The sequence below is a fragment of the Colias croceus genome, chromosome 16, assembly GCF_905220415.1.
Source record: "Colias croceus chromosome 16, ilColCroc2.1".
Classification (NCBI taxonomy): Eukaryota; Metazoa; Arthropoda; class Insecta; order Lepidoptera; family Pieridae; genus Colias; species Colias croceus.
This window is the reverse complement of record NC_059552.1, coordinates 7,450,300-7,473,686: the sequence shown is the minus strand read 5'-3', so window position 1 is coordinate 7,473,686 and position 23,387 is coordinate 7,450,300. Positions and strand designations below refer to the sequence as shown.

The 23,387-nt window shown below is 34.9% G+C and overlaps 1 protein-coding gene across 1 annotated transcript; it reads right to left on the bottom strand.

The window, feature by feature from the left end:
- Positions 1–4,444: 4,444 nt before the first annotated feature.
- On the bottom strand, positions 4,445–22,803 carry LOC123698577 (OTU domain-containing protein 7B-like). Its single transcript, XM_045645255.1, has 10 exons — positions 22,625–22,803; positions 16,990–17,036; positions 13,764–13,889; positions 11,657–11,807; positions 9,994–10,241; positions 9,296–9,537; positions 8,067–8,272; positions 7,312–7,752; positions 6,283–6,396; positions 4,445–5,316 (listed from the first exon to the last, which is right to left on the bottom strand). Exons 2-10 carry the CDS (start codon positions 17,024–17,026, stop codon positions 5,151–5,153), a joined length of 1,731 nt encoding a protein of 576 aa, XP_045501211.1. The 5' UTR covers positions 17,027–17,036; positions 22,625–22,803; the 3' UTR covers positions 4,445–5,150.
- Between the last annotated feature and the right edge of the window lie 584 nt (positions 22,804–23,387).

Below are 23,387 nucleotides of genomic sequence, written 5' to 3'. Positions count from 1 at the left end.
ATGGGCGCCCCCGGCACCTTGCCGGCGGGCTCGACCTCGCTAAGCGGCGGGTGGCTCCACCCACGGACATTCCTCCCTGCAGCAGCTAGCAGATCGCCCGCGATACACGCGGGCTCGATCGCACTGCAGCAGGACACCTCCCGGACACGACACCTTGGACCATTAGGTCCCACCCAGTGCCCCGCCTGTAGTTGCAGGCGGCGTTGCCACCACTGAAAGGGGCCGTCGCCCCGAACAGTTACCCCGAGGCCTGTGAAGGCCTGCGTGGATGACCCGATGATGATGATGATGATTTTCCACGAAATGGTAATGGAAGAGGAATGTCGATGTCGACATCATCGACATAAATTTTTGAATGACAACGCTGTTTCTTTATTTGGAGCGTTGTCTTAAATACCTAATCATAATTCACTAATCCATTATCCAGTATTATCTGACGTAATTACCCAGAGGGGCAAGGCCTAACTTTTAAAATCGGGCCCGTGGTTCCTGAGTTTAGCGCGTTCAAGCAAACAAACAGTCTTCATCTTTATGATTTTAGAACCTTTACAATACATACGAAGGCTACAAATAAATGTATCCAGAACAGAACAAAAACTTTATTACCACTTGTTGTATTTCTAATATTGTTTGATAAAGTTAACAGTTAAACGCTTACGAAGTTGAATTAAAAAAATGTGCAGTCCCGTGTCCCCTATTGAGGTTTTGGTCACTTTGGTATGGGGCAGATGCATTTAGCATACATGAATTTCTTCCCTCCATCGGGAATCGAACCCAAGGCCCCTCGGTTCTACGCTCACGCGTTACTCACTGTACCAAGAGACAGCCAAAGGTTAGGGCTAAGGACATTATAATAATTGAAATAAACAAGCCAAAAATGCGTAACGATTTATATTTCTAAAAAACATGATATGCAAACACTATTTCTAAACAATTAAACGTTTTTAATTTGAAAAAATATAACGTTAACATTTCCATTTAACAATATTTTTTAAAAGTACACTATATTTGTTATTGTTTAATTTTACTGTCATGTAACCTTATTTTAAATTCACAGATCTTTTAAGGCTAACACAATTTGATGTGATGACGTTAAGTATTACAATGAGGTGGGTTATAATATTATGTTATGATTTTTAAATATAATTTATCAAACATAAATCTAATCAAGCTTAACACTAGATTAAGGGACTAGAAGATTAAAAATATTTATGCACACCTCAATAACTATGTTATAAGCAAAAGAAGGACGGAGTGTTAACTCCAAGCTCATTTATCTAAATATTATTAGGATTCAACTCTTGGAAGAGAATATACCTTGCCGTTCCTTGGGACCATAATTCAATGCTGACTTGAATGTTTATATTGTACCAACTCACTATTTCACTTCAAATTTTATTTACGGATACTACATTTTGTAGACTTTAACAAAAATGTCATGAAAAGTTTTAATAATTACAATTTTTGAGTATTCTTTATTCATAAACATGTTTTAATTATATCCACAAAAAAAATATTTTTCTGTAAATTTATCATTTGCATTTTTTCCTACAGGGGCCGTATTTACCTCTTATTCCCAGTCAGTCTGGAAATAAGAGGTCATAATACGGCCCAATGTGTTTTTAAAACTTATCTTATGTGAATGGTTCCGCCTTATAAACATCTCTAAGAGTGATTTGAAACAATTTTGTATTACATTAGATACATAGAATACTTTTTATAATATTAAGTGCCTCGAGGTAGCTGAGTAGATAGAAAATTTTAAGAAAATATATTTGTGTAGGAACTATTACAGATTTCAATGGAAAAATAACATCTGTATTATATTTTACAACTTTTTGCTTATTGTCCACGTATTATGGGGAATTTTTACATAACAGAAAGCTACTATTAACTATTAAGTAGTTGATTGAACAAAAATAATTCTTAAAAATAATTTCCATCATTCCGATCTGCAAGTTGTTCACTTAACTATATATCTTTTCTTACATACATGAAATAATATTTTTAAAGTGAAACTTTTATTACATCGTCTCAAACTTTTTGGTCTGTGTAGCGCATGTCGCGTGACGTACGTACGTCGTACAAATACCATAATTATCGTAAGTTTCACTTTTACCGTGGTTTCATAAAACCACACAACATTTTTTTTCTTAATTTTGTTTTCTGGCACTTATTTTCAAATCCTCTATTTCCATTTACGATTTATAACAATATTACACAGGTAAAGTATCAATCGGAAGAATTTTCTGGAAACTTGGCCAAACTGGAAGCCATCTTTTGGCACTTTCTATTTTAGTGCTTTTGGTGTTTAATTTTGTTACAATACTATTATTGAGAAATGAATTAACAAACTTAAAAATTAAATTAAAAACGTGACAACAAAACCTTATATCTAAGTTAATACTACACTTAAGTTAAATAAGTATTTTTATTACAGCCCGTCTGTTTCATGATTAGAAAAATATTACAAGATTTATTTCCAAGTGCAACATTATATAAAAATATACTCTTTAAAATCTATCTTATGAGTTCGTTATTAACTGTTTACTTTTATATGGAATCATATTAACGTTTTATATATTTAAAAAAAATGGTGTTTTTCAAATTTAAGATAATTAATTAACGCCAATTTTGTTAACATTAAACTGATTACAATATTATGTTATAAATTGAACGCAATTCCTTGTAAAATAAAAAAATCCTTATGAATATTAGTTGTTTTTTTTTAATTCCCATAATTTTATCGATCAAATAAAGATTAATCCACAGAACTATATCGAGATAGAAGGAAATAGTTCGTCGATTTATATGAGAACCGACCGTGTAACATTTTTCGTAGGTATTTTGACGTCACGCGAGTCTTTTAGTGATGTTCATAACGTCAAAATAATTGACTCCTAATAAATAGAAACTAAGTAGGTAGTTAAAACATTTCATGGAATCGAATTGGGAATCGATTTTGACCTTGACAGAATAATGAGAATAAAAATGTATGATAATTTTTACAAGCTTTTTATTAACCTAAACTGTATGCATGCATGTGTTTATGAATGTGTTTATGTATGTTCGGATCAAATCTTGCAATTGAATATTAAAGAAGTTCTTTCGAAGACGACTTCAAGAGAATCTTTCGGAAAACTGAAACAAATTTGCAATAAGTATATAGTAAATATATTTTAAACCATCGATATACCTAACAATAATATTATATTATTAAAAAATAATAATTATCATTTTTCTGTTTTCAATAGGTATCGATTTGAATCGACTAAGAAATCGGCATTGAAAATCGTGGCGTACAACTCTATATGCTTACTTTTGACAGAAAAATGAGAAATCAACCTTTATCGCGTTTCGACAGTTTGGAATGTTTTATTTTCATTGCTGGTTTTTAATGCATGTCCAGTCTGGCGTGTAAAATTAAAACCGTAATGGTAAGGTAGCATCATTCCGTTACCGTTTACATTAAATTAATACGGAGCACAAAAATAAATTGTTTTATAAGTAATAACAGATATTTTAGGGCAAAAAGTACTTACAGGTGAAAGGAAATATTTTTATTGACACCTTCAACTTTTTTGGTGGTGTTTGCACAGTTAATTATCGAGCACGGGATCATTTTCTGTTTGCATTAGTACGTCACACACGGAGAGGGGTCGAGAGAGGACTGAGCATCGTGGCGAGCAAAGACGATGATTAATCGTCTTTTCGCCACGCGAGGTACATACACTCTTTCCTTCTATCTCGATATAGTTCTGTGGATTAATCTTTTTGCAAAACTTATGAAATTCATCCATAATTTTTTTTAACCAATAAGGCAATTAATTCTTTTATACTAATATGATGATTTTTTTTTATTTTTATCTTCATGTATAATAATTTTCGAAGTTATTTTTTGTTACTGGGGAATTGCGTAATTACATATACATAATATATTTTTAAGCTCACTTTTAATCTTAGTGACAATTTTAATCTTAGTAACATTTTTATAATTTTCACTTTTAATTTTGAATATAATTCACTTATATCTGGGGTCAACGTTTTTAAGTATTATTGTGTATTCTATTTATTCCTATCCTTAAAAATTATGTAATAATACCAATTTTTGTAAACCTTACACAATATTGTTGCACATAAAATAAAATAAAAACGACGTGTGTCACTCGGGGACTGGGGCGGTTGCGCTATTGCATGCTGTGCCTTCATGCCACACCTCCGCCCGTCGGAGTGGGGAGCGTGAGGTTTTTTTGTTACGGAATTTCTCGATTCGGTCCCCGCGCTCAAGGCCCGCGATAGAAGCTATGCAATAGCTTTTTTATAGCCATTTTTTATAAATGTACGCAGTTCTGAAATATAGCTTATAGCTGCATTAGGAATTTGTAGAGAACTTGCATTATAAAAATAAACACAATTATGTAGGAATTTTTACAAAAAATTGTATTTGGAAAAAGAAAATCGCAATTATGGGTGGAAGACGTAGAACTTAGAAATCTATAGAGTGCACGCTACTAAATAAACTATCTCTGTATAAAATTCTCGTGTCACAATGTTAGTTACCATACTCCTCTAAAACAGCTGGACCGATTCTAGTGAAATTTTGTGTGCCTATTGGATAGATCTGAGAATCGGTCAACATCTATTTTTTCATACCGCTAAGTGATAAGAATAAGGCCTCAAAATATGTAACTTATAGCTGCCATTCGAAATGTATACCAAATTATTTTTAATAAAAACTATGTTTATTCGTGAATAGCTCTTAGCTGCTTCTGATATTAAAGAAACTTATTATAAGATTTATTATATGTTTAGAAAAAAAAAAAACATAAAAAAGCCTCGTAAAAAACATTTTCACATACGAAAAGACAAATACGACCAAAAGACAAATACGATTTCACGAAAATACAAATTTTCGTGAAATCAATAACACATAAGTCGATAACAGTATCGAATGTGAGACTCCTGTAAGTCGAATTGAATATTTTACGAATAAAAAAAAATACGAAAGAGATTTCTTGACATCCTTTATCTCTCTCAAGACGGAAAAATTGCCAAAAAAATTGTTTTTAACAAAAAAAAAATGATTTTTTCTTAAATAAAAAATTCCAAACAAAAAAAAACCTTATTTACATAAATAAATTCCCAAAAAACTACTGTAACTTAGCGCATCTTGAACAATAGTCGTTATACACGGGGCTCCCGTAGTACATGCACAGCGGAGCCCTGCAGGGCTTCGGTGATGGCGGGCGGTCGTCGTAGAACGTGGACTTTGAGAGATACAGGGTGCGGTCGGGTGCTTTGGCTGTGGCTAGACTTCTAAAGAAAAAAATTATTCGTTAAAATATATAAAAGGATGTCAAAATAAAAATGAAAACACGATACAAATGAATATTAATAACTGTTGTTTTTCTCTCTTCTCTGTAGTGTCATTTATGACAAATAATAATATTAGATTACATTAGCTTTCCATCCGCGTAGTTGAAGTGAAAAAAAACTAAACTAATTTTGTTATGTTTATTTTTAACTTAGTCGCGAACAGACAAAGACGACGCATCAAAAACTTTGACACACTAACTTTCCGCCCGCATATTCACCCGCTTTGTCTAAAACCTAATAACTTATATACTAAAACCTTCCCTTGAATAATTCTAGCTATTATAAAAATCGTATCAAAATCTTTTGCGTAATTTTAAGATCACAGCCAGAAGCGTAGTGTGCCTTGGCCCCGTATAAAAATTTGTTTGGGGGCCCTTAGGAAGGGTAAAGATTTCTCACAAAAGAAATTTATATGTACATCTGTCACTTATTCCAAATTTTTTACAAACAATTCAAATTAAATGAACACACAGGAGGCCAGAAAATTGTTTTTTTTTTACTTTTGTCATTTCTGAAAAAAAAATTTGGGAAGTTTTTAGTAATTTTTGCTTACGCACGTTAGGGGGCCCCCTTGGCGTGGGGGCCCCGTATAATTGATACGGCTGATACGGCGGTAGCTACGCCCCTGATCACAGCACATAGACGCACGGCGGAAAGCTATTTTATATTAACACTAGCTGTTCCCCACGGTTTCACCCGCATTGCTCCGCTCCTGTTGGTCTTAGCGTAATCATATAATATAGCCTATAGCCTTCCTCGATAAATGGGCTATCTAACACCGAAAGAATTTTTCAAATCGGACCAGTAGTTCCCGTGATTAGCGCGTTCAAACAAACAAACTCTTCAGCTTTATAATATTAGTATTGATGTAGTGATGTAGTAAATACAATCATCGAGCAACTATACCTTTGGGCCGTACTCCTCTCGGCTTCTGTGTAGAATTGTGAACGTCCTGTACCGTAGCGTGGTTGGGACGGTTCGCTTGTCGATTCCGCTTTACGATTCTTCTCTGTTGTGTATCTGGAGTTTAAAACAATGTATATTAATTAGATAACACATACATACGGGTTCAAATCTCGCCTCGTGATCGAATTTTTACCATTCTTTTATAAAATTTTACTACATTTTATGTTTTTGATCAAACAGAATCCTTGAACATATCATCTAGTTTATATTTTAGATAGGGTCTGGAATATTACACGTATGATGATACTCAAAAAATGACGGGTAAAATTACCTTTCTTCTATTAGATGATTGGTAATTTAACCCATAAGAAAAATGTCTAATCGTTGGAATAAATTTACTCAATAACGATTTCCAAAAATCTTCTCTAATTTATCAATAGCTTGAATGGTATACATAAACTGCACTTTTTGTGATATTTTTTCTTTGTGAAACTTTTACATTACTTATTCAGATGCAATGTAAATTTCTTATTAACTATTAAACAATGTAATGCTATGATATATAAAAGAGCTAGATACGTTACCCGCTCTCTATTTTGGCAAGAATAAACTCAGGTAAGTGCCCGAGTTTCACTTAGTCACGCACCATTCAGCGTCGTGGCTGGACGTTCTTTTTGTATTTTAATCGGCAGTTGTTATTACGAAGTACATGAGTGAGACATGTATTATGTCTCGTGCGTGAGAGTGAAAGAGAGAACAACTGTATTGGTGATAATGCGTTAGTAAGTAGGTATGTATTAATTACGCTGTTTTTTAGTGCAATGATGTTGGCGTATGCCGCGTCTACTAGTATAATAGGTCATTGATGTAATGTGCTTTATGAAATTGGTATTAACACTATCTATTGTTGGCAAAGACTTTAAAAGAAAAACTGAATATAATGGTATATACTTATATTCTTTTTATGGGATATGGAATCCCATATAATCCCGTATTTAAATATATACTAACAATAAAAAAACCACTCACCCGACCCAAGCCTCGTTCAAATAATTCTTAACCATCTCCTCTTGCACGGGAGCCCTAGCCGCTAGCACCCTACAGCACAACACTTCACACGTCGACCGTCTCCTCACCAAATCCTCTGGATTACTTTGACTCCCACTTAACTTCCCCGTTAACTTGGCCATAGACCCAAAACTCTTCAACTTGCTCGACATAGACCGGCCTATACTGCCAAACTGTTTGGCCACAGAGTTCAGCTGTTTAGAGCTCTTCGTGGATAGAGCGTCTAGTGATCTTCTTAGCTCTTCTGGGGGTTGTGTGTGTGAGAGACATTCTACTCTTTCTAGATCTAAGTAGGCTTCTAACATGGCTGTGCGTTGGAATTCGTCTGGGAGCAGGTTGTTTATTGTTTTTTGATCCGGTTCGACGTCCCAGCGGAAATCTTCTCCGGGGTCTACGTTGAATCTGGAATATTATAGTTTGTAGTAATTAGCATATTACACTAATATGATAAGAAATCTATGTTACTCTTTCGGAAGAAAACCACTAATTGGATTTTGATGATTGTTGTCACTACTGTAGCTTATGTGCCAGATTAATACATAGTAACACTTGCTTTTACTTTTAGGTGAAATCACGCAGCCCAGCTAGTATTTCATATCTTCAAAATTAAGAAAAAGAAGAACTAATTTGTGAGTTCATACGGCGTCTACACAACCCTCCCTCTCATAGACACACATAATAATGAACAAAAAACTTACTACAAAATATAATAGTACCTTATTGGCAGCGGATTCTGGGCAGCATCCTCCAGGGGCACTCTTGCCCCATCGCTGGGCAGCGGCTCACACGGCACTAGGGCAGAAAAGTGCCCCGCGTCATAAGCCAGTAGTATCGGTGCTTTGCTGCACGTGGCCGGGTCCAGCTCTAGGGGCAGGTAGATGCCCCCGAATGGGATTGGCGCTATTGGGTCGCCGCGGAAATCCTGGAAAAGCGTGTATGGTTAGAGTTGGTTGTGGAAATTAGAAAATAGGTTAGTAAGGATTTGGTAAAAGTTTTAAACAATGTGACTTATTTAAGATGTAATAAGTGGTCTGTGTTAGTGGAGGCCTGATAGTTTACAAGTTTTGTTTTTTTGTTGTTGATATTTGTGATCGTGGCTAACATATTTGACCGCGACGTGGCAATAAATAAGAGCCATAAGGCGTTTTTAACATTGATTTGTTTACTATAACACGACTATCTCGTCGTCTACCTTTATTATTTGAGAAAACAGTTCAGAAATTTCAAAAGGTTAGAACGAGCCGCGCGAGCGAAGCGAGCGTGCCGGGGCAGTTGTCGGCGAATGTCAGATTTGCCTTTTTGATTAAATAGCACGAACGTTGTGAAACTTTTAATTTTATTTCGCGATGATAGGTTGCAAGTACACTATGAGACACACACACACACACACACACACACACACACACACACACACACAAACACCCGTAACGCGACATCCGCGAACACCAGCACAGGCCGTCTCATCACATGTGCTAGTGCTAACACATGCAACTGCTCCAGCGCCGCATAGTGCGGTACAGCACTCGGCTACAAGCGACGCGCTACGAGTGACGCGCTACGAGCAACGCGCTACAAGCGATGCGCTACGAGCAACGCGCCACAAGCTGTACGCTACGAGCAACGCGCTACGAGTAACGCGCTGCTACCCCACCTATAACTCACCCGTAGTGCGACATCCGCGAACACCAACACAGGCCGTCTCATCACATGTGCTAGTGCTAACACATGCAACTGCTCCAGCCCCGCATAGTGCGGCACAGCACTCGGCTACAAGCGACGCGCTACGAGCAACGCGCTACAAGTGATGCGCTACGAGCAACGCGCCACAAGCTGTACGCTACGAGCAACGCGCTACAAGTGATGCGCTACGAGCAACGCGCCACAAGCTGTACGCTACGAGCAACGCGCTACGAGTAACGCGCTGCTATCCCCACCTATAACTCACCCGTAGTGCGACATCCGCGAACACCAGCACAGGCCGTCTCATCACATGTGCTAGCGCTAACACATGCAACTGCTCCAGCCCCGCATAGTGCGGCACAGCACTGGGTTGCGGGCGGCGCGGCTCCGCAGACGCAGCACGGACCGACTCGCGCCACTCACGCGCCCATTCACTGTCCGATAGTTGGAGCCCAGCTGCGCGGAGTGATGCGCTCTCTGACCACCGCCAACGACGTTTTATTGCGTCTGTAATGGGGATTTAGATTAGGAATGAAAGTGGTAATATGATTATTACATAGATTTTCTTTTGTTTGATTTACGTGAGTATTATACATTTAAATATGAATCGCTGATAGCACTTTATCGCGACTGTATTTGGCCGAGAATTAAAACCGAAGTTTGAAAAAAGGACTAGTACAGTAGTGTGTTAACGTGGCTGTGATTAAAATTTAAAACAGGAAATAAAGTCACAATACTGGCTTTTAAAATGTTCCATGTATTTTTCGACTACAAAATTCATACTAAATCTGAAAATTTTTCAGTATAATTATACACAAATTAGAAACTAAATCAACATAATTGACAACAGCATCCTAAATTAGTGTAAGAAAACATTGTAACATACTGTCGAAGTAAAAATTAGTTTTTGACACTTGAACAGCCTTCTCTAAGTTATTTTACACATAATATTAAGCAACTCACCAGTCAAAGCCTCGCCTTCCTCCCCCTCTAATAGACCTTGCACTTTAGTCCTCAATGCCAGCAGTCTATCATGAAACCCATACGCTGCAAGCGAAGCGGCATGTGGTAAACAGTTCCCATCGCCGGACGTTGCTAGGGGCAACAGGCGAGGTGCTCCTGGTACTCGACCGCGCCACCAGTTGAGAATACTGGCGGATTCTAGGGTTACTAGTGTAGCGGTTTCTAGCAAATCCTTTTCTAAGAATATCCTGAAATATTTAATTATTGAAAATTATGTTATGGTGGAGATGCTATTTGTCTTTACTAGGAACTTAAAACTTCTGTTATAAGAGTAAAAAAAGTAAGGTTCCTGGTTCGAGAAACAGATTCAGATAGATAAAGCTCAGAAGCTAGATAGTTGATATTTTTTAAATATATTTACATGACCTCTACCAATAATATTGTACGACTTCATAACTAATAATATCGTGTCTAGAAATCGCAGAAAATTTAATCGCTTATAATAACTGAACCTCAAAAACAACGGACACTACAGAAACATAAATCTTAAATATCGCGTGCAGAAAATAATCGATAACGGTATCAAACTCAACTTGAACAAAATTTTCAACTATCGACAGTTCCTAATACTCGATAGGTGTCAAAAAGGTTAAAGATTGTTGACCAAAAAGGGTTCAAGGTACGGTTTGCGTGTTTTCAGCCAGTTGAATCAATTCTGGCGTTTTGCCTGACACGCGTGAATCCTACTAATATTATAAATGTGAAAGTTTGTATGGATGTATGGATGTTTGTTACTCTTTCACGTAAAAACTACTGAACCGATTACAATGAAATTTAGCACACATATAGAGGGTAACTTGGATTAACACATAGGATAGTTTTTATCCCGGAAATCCCACGGGAACGGGAACTATGCGGGTTTTCCTTTGCAAACGTGGGCGAAGCCGTGGGCGGAAATCTAGTACAAAATAAATCAGTGACTGGACTGCAGAGTCCATCGACAACATTGTACTATGATTTTCATAGCAATTCCAAAGTAAGTTAAATAAGTCTGGGCATATTATATGGTGCTGATAACAAGTATTTTCTTAAAGCAATGAATGGAATAACTAAATATTTATTCTGTTACATATTCTGAAATATTATATTTTGAAGTGCAATAGAATCTCTGCTATACTTATAATTTACCCGTTGAGATTTGCAATCCACGTCATTTATTATGAAAAAACAAATTGACTAGTGCTCATTTTGCTGAGCGTAAAATAATTTTACATCGATTTATCTTCAACGGGCATTCATACAAAACACACTTACTGTACCTATACTAGAATAGGAAGCGTTCTACAACTTTCAAGGTTCCTAACCTAAATTTGGCATATGACTAGTTACTAAGTTGAATTTCATATTTTAGTTATATAGCATTTAAATTGACGAAAAGCGCGGGTTCGAATCCCGCATCGTGATCAAATTTTTACTATTATTTAAAAATTTATATTTATAAGTGCTATAAAGTTGGCTAAAGAAGCGGGTTCGAATACCGTCTCGTGGTCGATGTTTTTTTTATTAAAAAAATACAGTTACTTATTTATTAAGTCCGATATTAATAACTAACTAGTAACTACCTATCTTAGATTATTAACATATCAAATTACTATGTACACACCTGAAATCTGGCGGATATACTGATATATCAGGCAGCAGGAGTATGTGGTCAGAGCTGAGCGTGTTCAGATCTGGCTCGGTGTTACTGCGCAACGCCCAAACTAGCCCTTCGTTATCTGTGGCGCGTGAGATTCCGCGGGAAAGTTTGCGACCTGTAAGAGAATATTTTGCTATTCATAGTGGGAAATCGAGCTGATGGTGGAGCATTTGCAGATGATGGTACAGTGCGATTCAAACTTAATGGCGGCTCGGAGCATCGAACGATCTGATGCGCAAAAATAATTTTAAATATTACCGGAACATTAAGGGATAACTGCACGCTCGTGCATTTACAGCTAACTTCCGAACCGCCAATAAGTTTAAATCGAACTGTAGCTTGCATTCTGATGAGCATGCACCAAAAAGTAAGCGACCATCATCCGCAAATGAGTTGCTAGAAAAGGATTGATGATGTGATAGAAGAATTGCTTGGAAAGGTTGAGGAAAAAGATACAGTTTGAAGATTAGTATACGTGGGAAGACCTATTGAATTTTGTTAAAATTCTATATCCTATATGGCATCCATACATTCCGGCCTACTTGACGTTAGATGTATCTTACTGATGCGTGCAAAAAGAAGGTATTGTTTTTGTTCCCGGTTGAAAGTAACAAAATATGCGTGTGACAGTGTACATATTTATTTATGTAGTTAATGCAACAGATGTGCAATGCCTCTGCCAGCTGTCGCATATCTCAAGACCTAAAATTTCACTTCTTCAATACTAAACAAATACATTGCGTAAAGAATTGTTCCAGGGACGTAACCTTAGTCCTTACCCATCACACAATCCTTCCAATATTATAAATGCGAAAGTTTGTGAGGATGGATGGGTGGATGTTTGTTACTCATTCACGCAAATACTACAGAACCGATTACAATGAAATTTGGTATGTAGGTGGCTGAAGACCCATTCCTATATTATAAATGCGAAACTTTGTGAGGATGGATGTATGGATGTTTGTTACGCTTTCACGCAAATACTACTGAACCGTTTACAATGAAATTTTATATGTAGGTAGACCCAGAATAAGACCTAGACTACTTTTTATCCGGGAATCCCACAGGAACGGGATCTATGCAGGTTTTTCTTTGAAAACGCGGGCGAAACCACGGAATCTATAACTTCTTTAATACGAAGCATTGCGTAAAGAATTGTTCCTTCATACAATTACTCAATAAGCAAACAATCAAGCTAGACAATGTACCCGCCATTGTCCTTGTCAAGGTCAATAATGAATATAATATCGGAAAACAGGGACGCGAAAAACACAATTACGAAGGTCGCCGGGCTGTTGACATTTCAACAATTGTAGCCACCCTAATATCCATTGTTTGTTGCGAAAAACGCCAGTTCGAGTACCATTCACCTTTTGTCGTGAATTTTATAAGAAATGTAGCCTTTAATACAGCTGAGCTGAGCAAAATACACCAGGATATTGAATCTGTAGGCTTGATTTACCATATTATTTTTTTGTGTGGTGTTTCTACATTTTAACGCGGACGCACCATGTTATTAGGCTTCAATAATTTTATTATAAAATGGGCCTTCCCTGAATAGCTTAGCAAGTTAATTAAGCGTTAATGCGTATTAATTATCTGAAACTTGAAAGTTTGAAAGCGAACTTGAACCCTTTATTTTGTTTTGTTGAACATCCTTACATTTTATGAACCACTTTTAATTTCAAAACCAATTTTTACCACCAATTTCCAGCATATTTATGTTATTTAAAAACTTACATGTTTAAAAGTATCATTCTAATTAATATGAATGGCGAAAGTAACAAAGATTGCAACAATGAATAATTTCACCACGACTGAAAGTGTTTAAATTTGGAGACATAGAATCTTTCACTTTTAAGATGTTTAAAAGCTACATCGTGCACGCGCCAGTATGGCATAAAAGTTAGGTAATTGCCTGGTTCGTGGAGGAGAGCGAGAGAGATGTAATCTGTTTTGTGTCAGAGTGAAAGAGCGCGGACTATATCGTTTAAAAATACAATATTGTGGATGTTACCTGTCCAGTGTCTAACTATCCTTTTAAATCAATGATATCGAGTGTTTCACTTACATTCAGGCGCCGGTGTGAGGACTAAATTTGATGGTGCGGAGTACGGCATGGTGAGGTCCAGGTTGCTGACAGAGCGTTCTGGAGTCATGACGTCACCGCCTGCTTTCGGCCGAATCGACACTCGATCTGTAAGAGAAAATAAGTTCAAAAGAAGAGAAGGGAACACAGTATAAAATGTTCATGATATTAAATAATAATCTTTATAAAAACGTTACAGTAATAATATACATTTACAACGAAAAAATACAGACAATTTATTTTCTCCTCCCATTGTTTTTTTTAATTTACGTTAACTTTTACACGTTCTTATTGATTTGTTTATCTTATCATAAATAGTGGGTATATTTCCTATTTATCATATATGCCCATTTGCCCATTCCAAATCTTATCTAAGGTATCATTCATAAATATTTTCAATTGCCAATCTTATTTAGGAATTAAACAATGGAGCCAAGTTGTATGTACCTATTTCTTCTACCATACAACCAGAAATGGATTTAATCACTACATACCTAGTAGGTATAAAACAAAGTCGCTTTGATGCGGTTTTTTTTAACGGATAGAGTGATTCAAGAGGAAGGTTTTAGTATATAATTTATTAGGTTTTAGACAAAGCGGGCGAAGCCGCGGGCGGTAAGCTAGTATTAGATATAGTAATGTATTACTAACATTGATTCCCTTTTGTTACAAAAAACTAAAAAAGGTGTTTAAATTATACAATGATTCATATTTCGTTTACAATTAAGGAAACCAAACTCAAACAGAGCTAAATGTTATAAATACAGTGTTCTTGCCAAAACACGATCAGCTTACGAAAAACAGTCTAGATGTTTTTAGGTCAGTGTGATGTACTAATCTAATTTTAAATTTACATATTATTTGCATATTCCATCGAATCTTAGCTTTGTTCAATAAGTAGGTATATGATAAAAATAAACAAGAACTTCTATTTCATTTGTACAGTTTTCTAAATAACTCGAATAACTTTGTACCTAAGGCTGAAGCTCAAGAATTTGCTTCATTTAGGTACTTTATTTGCAAATTATCCAAATTTTTCAATAATTAATAATTATTATACTCGGATGCTATTCGGGCGGATATATCAAATAAATCAGAAATCGGGTCGGATCAGTTAATTTGTACTGATTTTAGAAAATTATTCCTGAATTCTTACCTATATTAAAAAGGAAATCCTCATAATATTATATTAATTAAACGGAGAGATTTAGTTCAAACTTGGTACACTTATCAATGGTCGTGACAATAGAATAATTTTTGGAGTTTATCTCATTATAGCGTTTAAGTTTTTAAAATATTTACTTACTTTACAAATTTCTTTTAGATAATTTAAAGTTGTGAACACATGTTCATGACGTAAACAAACTACACAAATCTACAACAAAACAAAAGCTCGCACAATGCACATCTGCACCATACATTACTCGCTGACGTCACAGCAGTGGAGGCTTCTCTAACAAAGGGACCAATGGAGCGAGCACAGGATGCGATTGACGTGAATACCGTCACGCGGTAGTGGTTTCAGTTTGGTGTTGTTTATTTTGTTACTATTGTTTATTTTTGTACCGACTTTAAAAATAGAGGAATGTCTTTTCAATTTTCTGTTTTATACAGAGTTAACTTTCTAGGTATTACAACTGGTCTTACAAAAATTTAAAACAGTGTACTTATCACAAAAAAGGTTATTGTAAATACTAGTTACTTCTATTAAATTAGAAACCTTTCATTAGTTATATAACTAATGATATTTTAAGATAATAATTTGAAATTAGTGTCCTAATTTATCCCCCTAGGTATTCATAGATATAATTTTATCAGATAATTTGTAGTTAACAAAGATAAATAAAAACATATCTCAAAGTAATAAGACCGACATATCGCGGAAGTAGTAAGTACATGGTACAATCAATGAATATAAAAAAAATGGATCGTGTGCTTGCAAATAATGCCAATTCAGGAAGTTTTATAAAATTGGTTATACAGTCTGTGGTTATACGGTAACGCACTAAAGCAAAATAAATACCTAACCTTGTACAAGATTAAAATAAAAAACAACGAATGTATTTAGTTAATTTATTATTATATGTAGAATATCAAGGAATGTAGGACCTTCCTATCTATACTAATATTATGAAGAGGAAAGGTTTGTAATTACGTATGTATGTATGTATGGTTTTCACACGTAAACTACTGGACCGATTTTGATGGCACAGACAATCTTTAGACCCTGAGAAAGAAAATAGGTTACCTTTTATTGCGAAATATGTACTACGGGCGAAGCCGGGGCGGACCGCTAGTATGTTTAATGTTTATATATGCATTCCGTTCAAGAAATTACCTATAGATAGAGCATAAACCACTGCAAGGTTTTAAACCTTCGCCAGCGATTAAACAATACGTAGTCTATCGCAAAATAAATACATTGTTTTACACTGTATTTAGACATGATGGCATTCGGCGGGTCCCCATATAGCGAGCAGCCTCGCGAAGCAATGACTGCGCGTATCAGTGATGATGTATGTTTTCATTTGCCTCGCGAGCATTTTCCATGGAACAACTATATGGTATTGTTTCTACGGCGAATCAATGACAGCGCAATATATTATATCGTTTACCGCCATCACTTTCACATACTGGAAAGAATACTGCTCTAAGACATCATGATAAACTAACCTAACTAAGTTCGCGAGGCTGCTCGCTCTATGGAGTCCTGCTTAATCAATTTATCTGACCATAATATTATGTCCTCCACACGCAATACAAAACAGACTGACAGACTTCGATGAATATTTTTAGAACGCGTTGCAAATGGAGTAACGACTTGTGTGGGCGAAAGTTTTTAATCTAGATATTTCGTGCGTATTTTTGTGTTTTCTTTTTTCTTATTTCAATTGCAAATTGGTTTAATTTCTTTATTTGGGATTTTACTCTAAACAATAGATATTAAATATTAATAATTTTATATGACAGATAATTAATTATATTATAATGTGTACAGTTCTGGCTGCTGCCGGATCAAAATTTTTTTTTTCGTAGAAATTTTCATAATTTATCTAACCATCTATTTGGTAGTTGGTACATACGGGGAATTTCGAAATGAGGCATTAATTATGGTTGGAATGGGGTTAGCATATATGTAGAAGTAAAAGCCATACAGATACATACATACATAATAATATGAGAATTTAAAAATAAGTAAAGAAATTACCATCATTATGTTTGTCTGCGGCGGCTTCCATAACCATAGTGGTGACCCTGAAACAATAAAAGAATTGCATAAAGATCACTGAGCAAGAGGCATAGCTGATGATAATAAATTAATAATATTATTATTTATTATGCTCGTGACGACCAAAAAGTTTGAATGACAATTTATATGCATGACATATTAGTTGATGCGGTGGCTGGAGGATTCTTTAGTGTTGTATTCGATTCCAACTCATTGAATTCCATTTCATTGAATTTCAGCACTTGGGTTAAGTAAATATTATATTTAAGTCAACAAATTGTAGTAAGGTATTCCTTGCCATATTAGCAAACAGGTTGATTGTAGGTTTAGGTAAGTATTTATTATTAGTAATAGTATTTATTAGTTAAATAGTATTTATTTATTTATTTGAAGGTCAACATTCCTATAATAATTATTGCTATACTTTAACTACGAGGTACAAAAATAGATGGCCTGATTATTATGTAAACAATCTTCATCTTATATTAGTGTTATCAAATACAATTATCTACAACATAAATTGTATTTAAATAAAATGTACCAAATATCGAAATTTCTTGCGTTTAGCCAACTCTTTCTATTATTCAAGTAAGTAAAACATGTGTTTACTTTTCGAGACATTACAGACAAGACACACAATTTTTCGTTTACATTACGTCCTTCACAAAGCCCGTAGACAAACTTGAAACATTAGGTACACAGCTAATGCGTGTCTGAATTACAAAATAATAATGTACTAAATAACGTGAACGTGTCCCTAGGGGAGTTCCTGTAACTTTGTACCCGCTAGAACAATGCATTTATTATGAAATACTGACTAGCTATTTTGTGAATGCTAAGCATAATATATTATGTAGTAGGTGTCGTTTAAAAGTATTCAGACAAAGGAATAATCGTGTGGAAAATTACTTTAAAGTTGAAACCTTACTATGTATACAGCTACCTGCAACTATAAAATGTAAATCGGTAGATATGCATCGCGGTTTTTAATACTATTGGTGTAAACGCGATGATATACCTAGAGCCCATGGCCTTCCTCAATAAATGATCTAGGTATCTAACACTCAAAGAATTTTCCAAATCGGACCAACATGAGTTGGTATTCTGGACTTCTGGTGTATATTATAGAGCCGATAAGAATCGTAGTCATTCATAACGAGAAAGCTACTTTGTAAGTTGTAACATACCTACTCACTATTACATATATTTTGTTCTCATAAATAGGTAGGTACCTACATACATTTAATCCTTATCACATATGAAATTATCAAGCATAGCTACGCCTACACTGAGAAATCGTGTTTTTATTATTGCGCAAAAATGTACGTTTTGTTTTAAAAGTTTTTAGCGTAAGATTTTAGAACTTAGCTATATATTATGTACCTAGTAGGCTGTAGGTCTCTAAAGAGATGCTCTTGTTCTTGCTCACATTTCTTTGAATTAAAATTGTAACAAGTAGGCCCCTATACTATAATATAAGTCAATAATGCACACATCAGTCAATAACATTCACGTATACGCATACGCCTTGTGTTTATGCCCAAATACGGTATGAAGTGAATCTTCGTCTGTTGCGGTTTTAAGCCGCAGGTGCCATGACAATTGACAACCGATCGTGACGTCATAACCTTTCCAGCTGCCTCCTCAATGTCACTAATCGTTATGGGTCAAAATAATTACTCAGGTATTGTTTATTAAGCCACAACCACATAATATGCACCTTGAACATATTATGGTTTGAATGCTTAGAATTACCTACGTACTCGATAAAGCCTGTCCCAGACAAACGCGGCCTGCGGTGGCGATCTGCTGTTGCCTTCTTGCTTGACCGTGATAACAATATACTGCCGCGGCCGCGGTGGCGGTCATTCTAACCTACAGCGGCACATTAGCTCTCGAGTCTCACCTGCAAGTGGACGTTAGTAATGGCCAATCGTACGAAGTTTTCTTGCTTTTATTGCCCATATTTTGTCTTTAATTCTTTTGTTTTTTTAGTCTTTATGTGATGTATCATACAAAACTGGGTAATTTTGCACTATTTGAATAAACAACTCAGTGTTTATAGGCATAATTTCACGCGGTACACGCGGCCTGTTGCAAAAATTTACAACTGATCGCGTAATGACCGCCTCATGTCCGCGCGCTCATTCACACAGAAGCGGTGGCGGACAGGGCGGGGCTTGCGGCCGCGGTAAGCCGCGCTGTGACCGCGTCCAGGCCGCGTCTGTCTATGTCGTTCCTAGAACTTTCAAGTCATCCAACTGACCGCCACCGCCACCGCCACCGCAGGCCGCGTCTGTCTGGGACACGCTTAATTTTCTCTTCTTTTTGTAACAAAAATAAATGTGGTGTGCTGTCTATTTTAGGAATAAGTTAAACCATATTCCATATTTAAAGCATTTGGTAATTAGTTATTCAAAATACTTAGTAATGTTTCCTGCTAGTTACACTACGCATTACACGAACATAGAACACCCGTGTCCCTTGCCAACATTTATCCGGAAAAGGGACGTCATCTTAGATGACTTATTTGAAGAATAAAAATATATATTAAAATAGTATACAATACGAGCGATCCACGACGCGATACGCCTACACTAAAGATTAAAGAAGAATGAATTGATTGTTTGTTTGAATTGGCTCCGGAACTACTGAATTGATTTTAAAATTATTTCAACAACAGAAACCTTATTCTTGAGTGACAACTAGCAGAAGCTACCTATATTCTATTATGTTTTTATCTCAGTTCAACTGCAGCTCAGCCGGGACGAGAGGCAGTAGGTATCTATACATACGTATCTTTATAAAAAGTGTAGCATTCAAAATACAAAATTATAATATTTGCACCATATTTTATATTAGCTTTCCACCCGCGGCTTCGCCCGCGCAGTCAAAGAAAAACCCGCATAGTTCCCGTTCCCGTGGGATTTTCGGAATAAAACCTATCCTATGTCCCGTTCTAAAAAGTAGCCTATGTCCTTTCTCGGGTAAAAAAATACCTATCTGTAGGTATACCAAATTTCATGCAACTTGGTTCAGTAGTTAAGGCGTGCCTGAGTAACAGACAGACAGACAGAGTTACTTTCCCATTTATAATATAAGTATGGATAGATACATTTACATATAACATTTCGCAATTAAATAATTACTGAAGCATCTGCAAAAACAGTGATAATCCGTTTTAAGACTTGATTATGCTTTGTTTACATGAAGCCGGACCATTGCCAACTCCAAATATGAGCGTAGAAATTAAAATAAATACGTAGCGGTGACATATACCTCCTACACTATGCTCAAAATAGGTAGCTTGCTATAAATACATGACCAGTATAATCCGTCTTTCGACAAGGATATTTACAATGACGCTGGGTCTCAATAAAATGGTCGTTATTTTTTACGACTCAAACGGTGATGGAGAATATTCATTTTTGTATGAGATCTATGTGGCGTATAGTTTCATATCAAGATACATTAATACCCAGTCAGGAATACTGATTGGAGATTCAGCCAAATCGATTGCAGAATATTACTTTCTACACTCAAGATTCTATTCAAATCAAGATTCAAATATTATATTTAATCGCACAAACAAATGCAATTCAAATTGAAAACCTCATCTTTTTCGGATGTTGGTTGAATATCATGGAGATGGGAGAAAAAGATAACAGGACTGTGAAAGAACCTAACTTTATTGGACTATGGAAGACACACTTGAGATGTCTCATATTGTTTTAAAAATAAAAAAAACTAGCTGCGCTCCGCGGTTTCACCCGCGTGGCTACGCTCCTGTTGGTCTTAGAGTAATCAGTAATGATGTATCCCATAGCGATCCTCAATAAATGGGCTATCTAACACCAAAATATTTTTTTCAAATCGGACCAGTATTTCCTGAGATTAGCACGTTCAATCAAACAAACTAACAAACTCTTCACCTTAATAATATTAGTGTAGATTTAAATATCTAAGTCATACAGTATCCATTCATATCTGACAAATTATTTTCAAAATCAATTTTTTTGAGGAAACAAAAAAAAATATTCAAAAATATAAGTAAAATTCACATTTATTTAGGCAGGGTGGATAGAAAGCCAAAGTTTACACTACCAGTACTAAAAGTAGATATAAGAACACTGTCATTACTTATTCCTTAAATGACAAGCGGGGAAAGTGATTTCTAATTCAAACAGGTATCGATTCAATCCATATGTACACATACTCAATGCATGTTGATATTTACATAGCATTGGTTTAAAACATAGTTACAAGATAATTATGATGGCATGATTTTTCGATGTACATATATTTTATAACTAAAAAAAACTAAAATATTGTGTTACTAAAGCAATGTATTAAATTTTCTGAAAAAAAAAAAGTTTTGTCATACATATTATGCTTCATATCTCATTCTAAGGACAACAAAAATTAATTTCATTTAATAAATGCAATAATTAATGCACCTGGTTTAGACGAAACAATTAGTGAGTGAGACAATTAACAAATTGTTACTTTAATGGCAATTGCATTTAAGTTTAATTATTAAGTTAATTAAATTATCCATAAATAAATCGACACACAAACTTCACTAAGTTTTACAATTATTTCATCAAATTCTACAAAAGGACGACCTAAAACAATTTAGTTCTTGAAACATATAAAAAGTCAATATTATGAAAAACAATAAGATAAAACAGAACAATTGAAACTAGTTTACTATTTACGCATGAATCACACCTGTAATTGTCTGAACAACATTAGAATCACTGACTGATTAGCTATCAGGTGACGAATTTCTTATCTATATAATAAATATCCAATTTCTTTAAACGTCATATATATTTAGTGGAATAGAAATATTTTGATATAATTCTGGGTTAAATATTCGATGACTGTTTGACTGTATTTGATAACATGAGTATAATTATTAACCCATTGAGCCCCGAGCGGCCGGATCGGTCCACAACACAATAGATTTTCTATTGTGTCTGTGATTCCAGGGGCTGAGTTATTAAAGAAGTTGGAAAGTGTTTAGTAAAACAGTAGTATCATTCACCTAACATAATATGATACTATTGTATGCTTTGTAAGGTTTATGAAAGTGTGACATTATTATATTATTAAACAATTTTTTTGTATCCAATATCATACTTAATTAATTAAAAAAAAATTACAACTAGTTACAGTTCTAAAAAGAACGAATAAGATAATCATTTGCCAAGGAAAACATAGATCTAAATAATTTACGTATGAAAACATCTGCAGTGGCATTTAATTTGAAAACAATGACTCGGAAACAACACGTAACAGTCGATTTTATTTACTGTGTCTGATTTGTTTACAATTAAGGTCAAACAGAATATTTCCTTCCTGATAGTAGAGAAATCCATCCGTGTTAAAATTGTTTAAAGCTGTTTCTAACGATGACACTCCTTACACGAATTCCAAGGTTACTTCGAACGGTATAAAAATAAATTTAATTAAATCAATTAAGATATTTTTCAGGCGTGTATACCCAAACAAAACTTTTATTAACGTAACCATATGATATAACACTAATTAGCAGCCTTCAATAGAAACCTATAAATTTTACGTATGTACGCAAATCAAATATATTTACCTTGATGGGCTCAAAAATCCTTATTTATTAATTTGTATCCATAAAACTCGTATAAAACACACTTAAACTGCACTTTGTTAAGTTTGTTACAGCGAATATAGTAGTTACAAATTACAATTTTTTTTTTGTAATATTTACAAATACACCACTCTCTTTCCGCGAGACATGAAAACCATTGACAAAAGAAATTAGTAAAGTCAAAAATGAGGGAACGTCAAAAAAACGAAATATTACTTATATTGCCATTGCTAAATATAAAAGATAGGTATGGTACTGTGGTATGGTATAAGTATTGTCTTTAGTCTTATTAAATATATCGAAAGAATTATTATTGTAAGCATGCTTGTAAAAATATATAGGTGAAATTAATTATTAATTTAACGTGAATCTAACATACTACTCAGTAATTTAAATCCATAATAATTTATGGATAAAATGTTATCATTTAATAAAATTTTGCCTATTATTGTGAAAAAGTACAATTTTGAGACTGAATAAATTGTTAATGACAATTCGAATATAATTATTACAAATTCTTTTCTACAGATTGCCCTAAATTTTTCATGAAAAATTACAAATTGTCAATAATAGTAAAATGATAAATGTACCAAAAAGGAATATACTATTGTATTAGATAAGGTGATTTTATTTACAAATTGTTATAATAAGATAAAATACGAAAATCTTTGAATAAATTTTAACAATCATACATGCATTTTTAGGTCAGGGTCTGAACATAATGCCTGTATCTTGAAAAATAAAT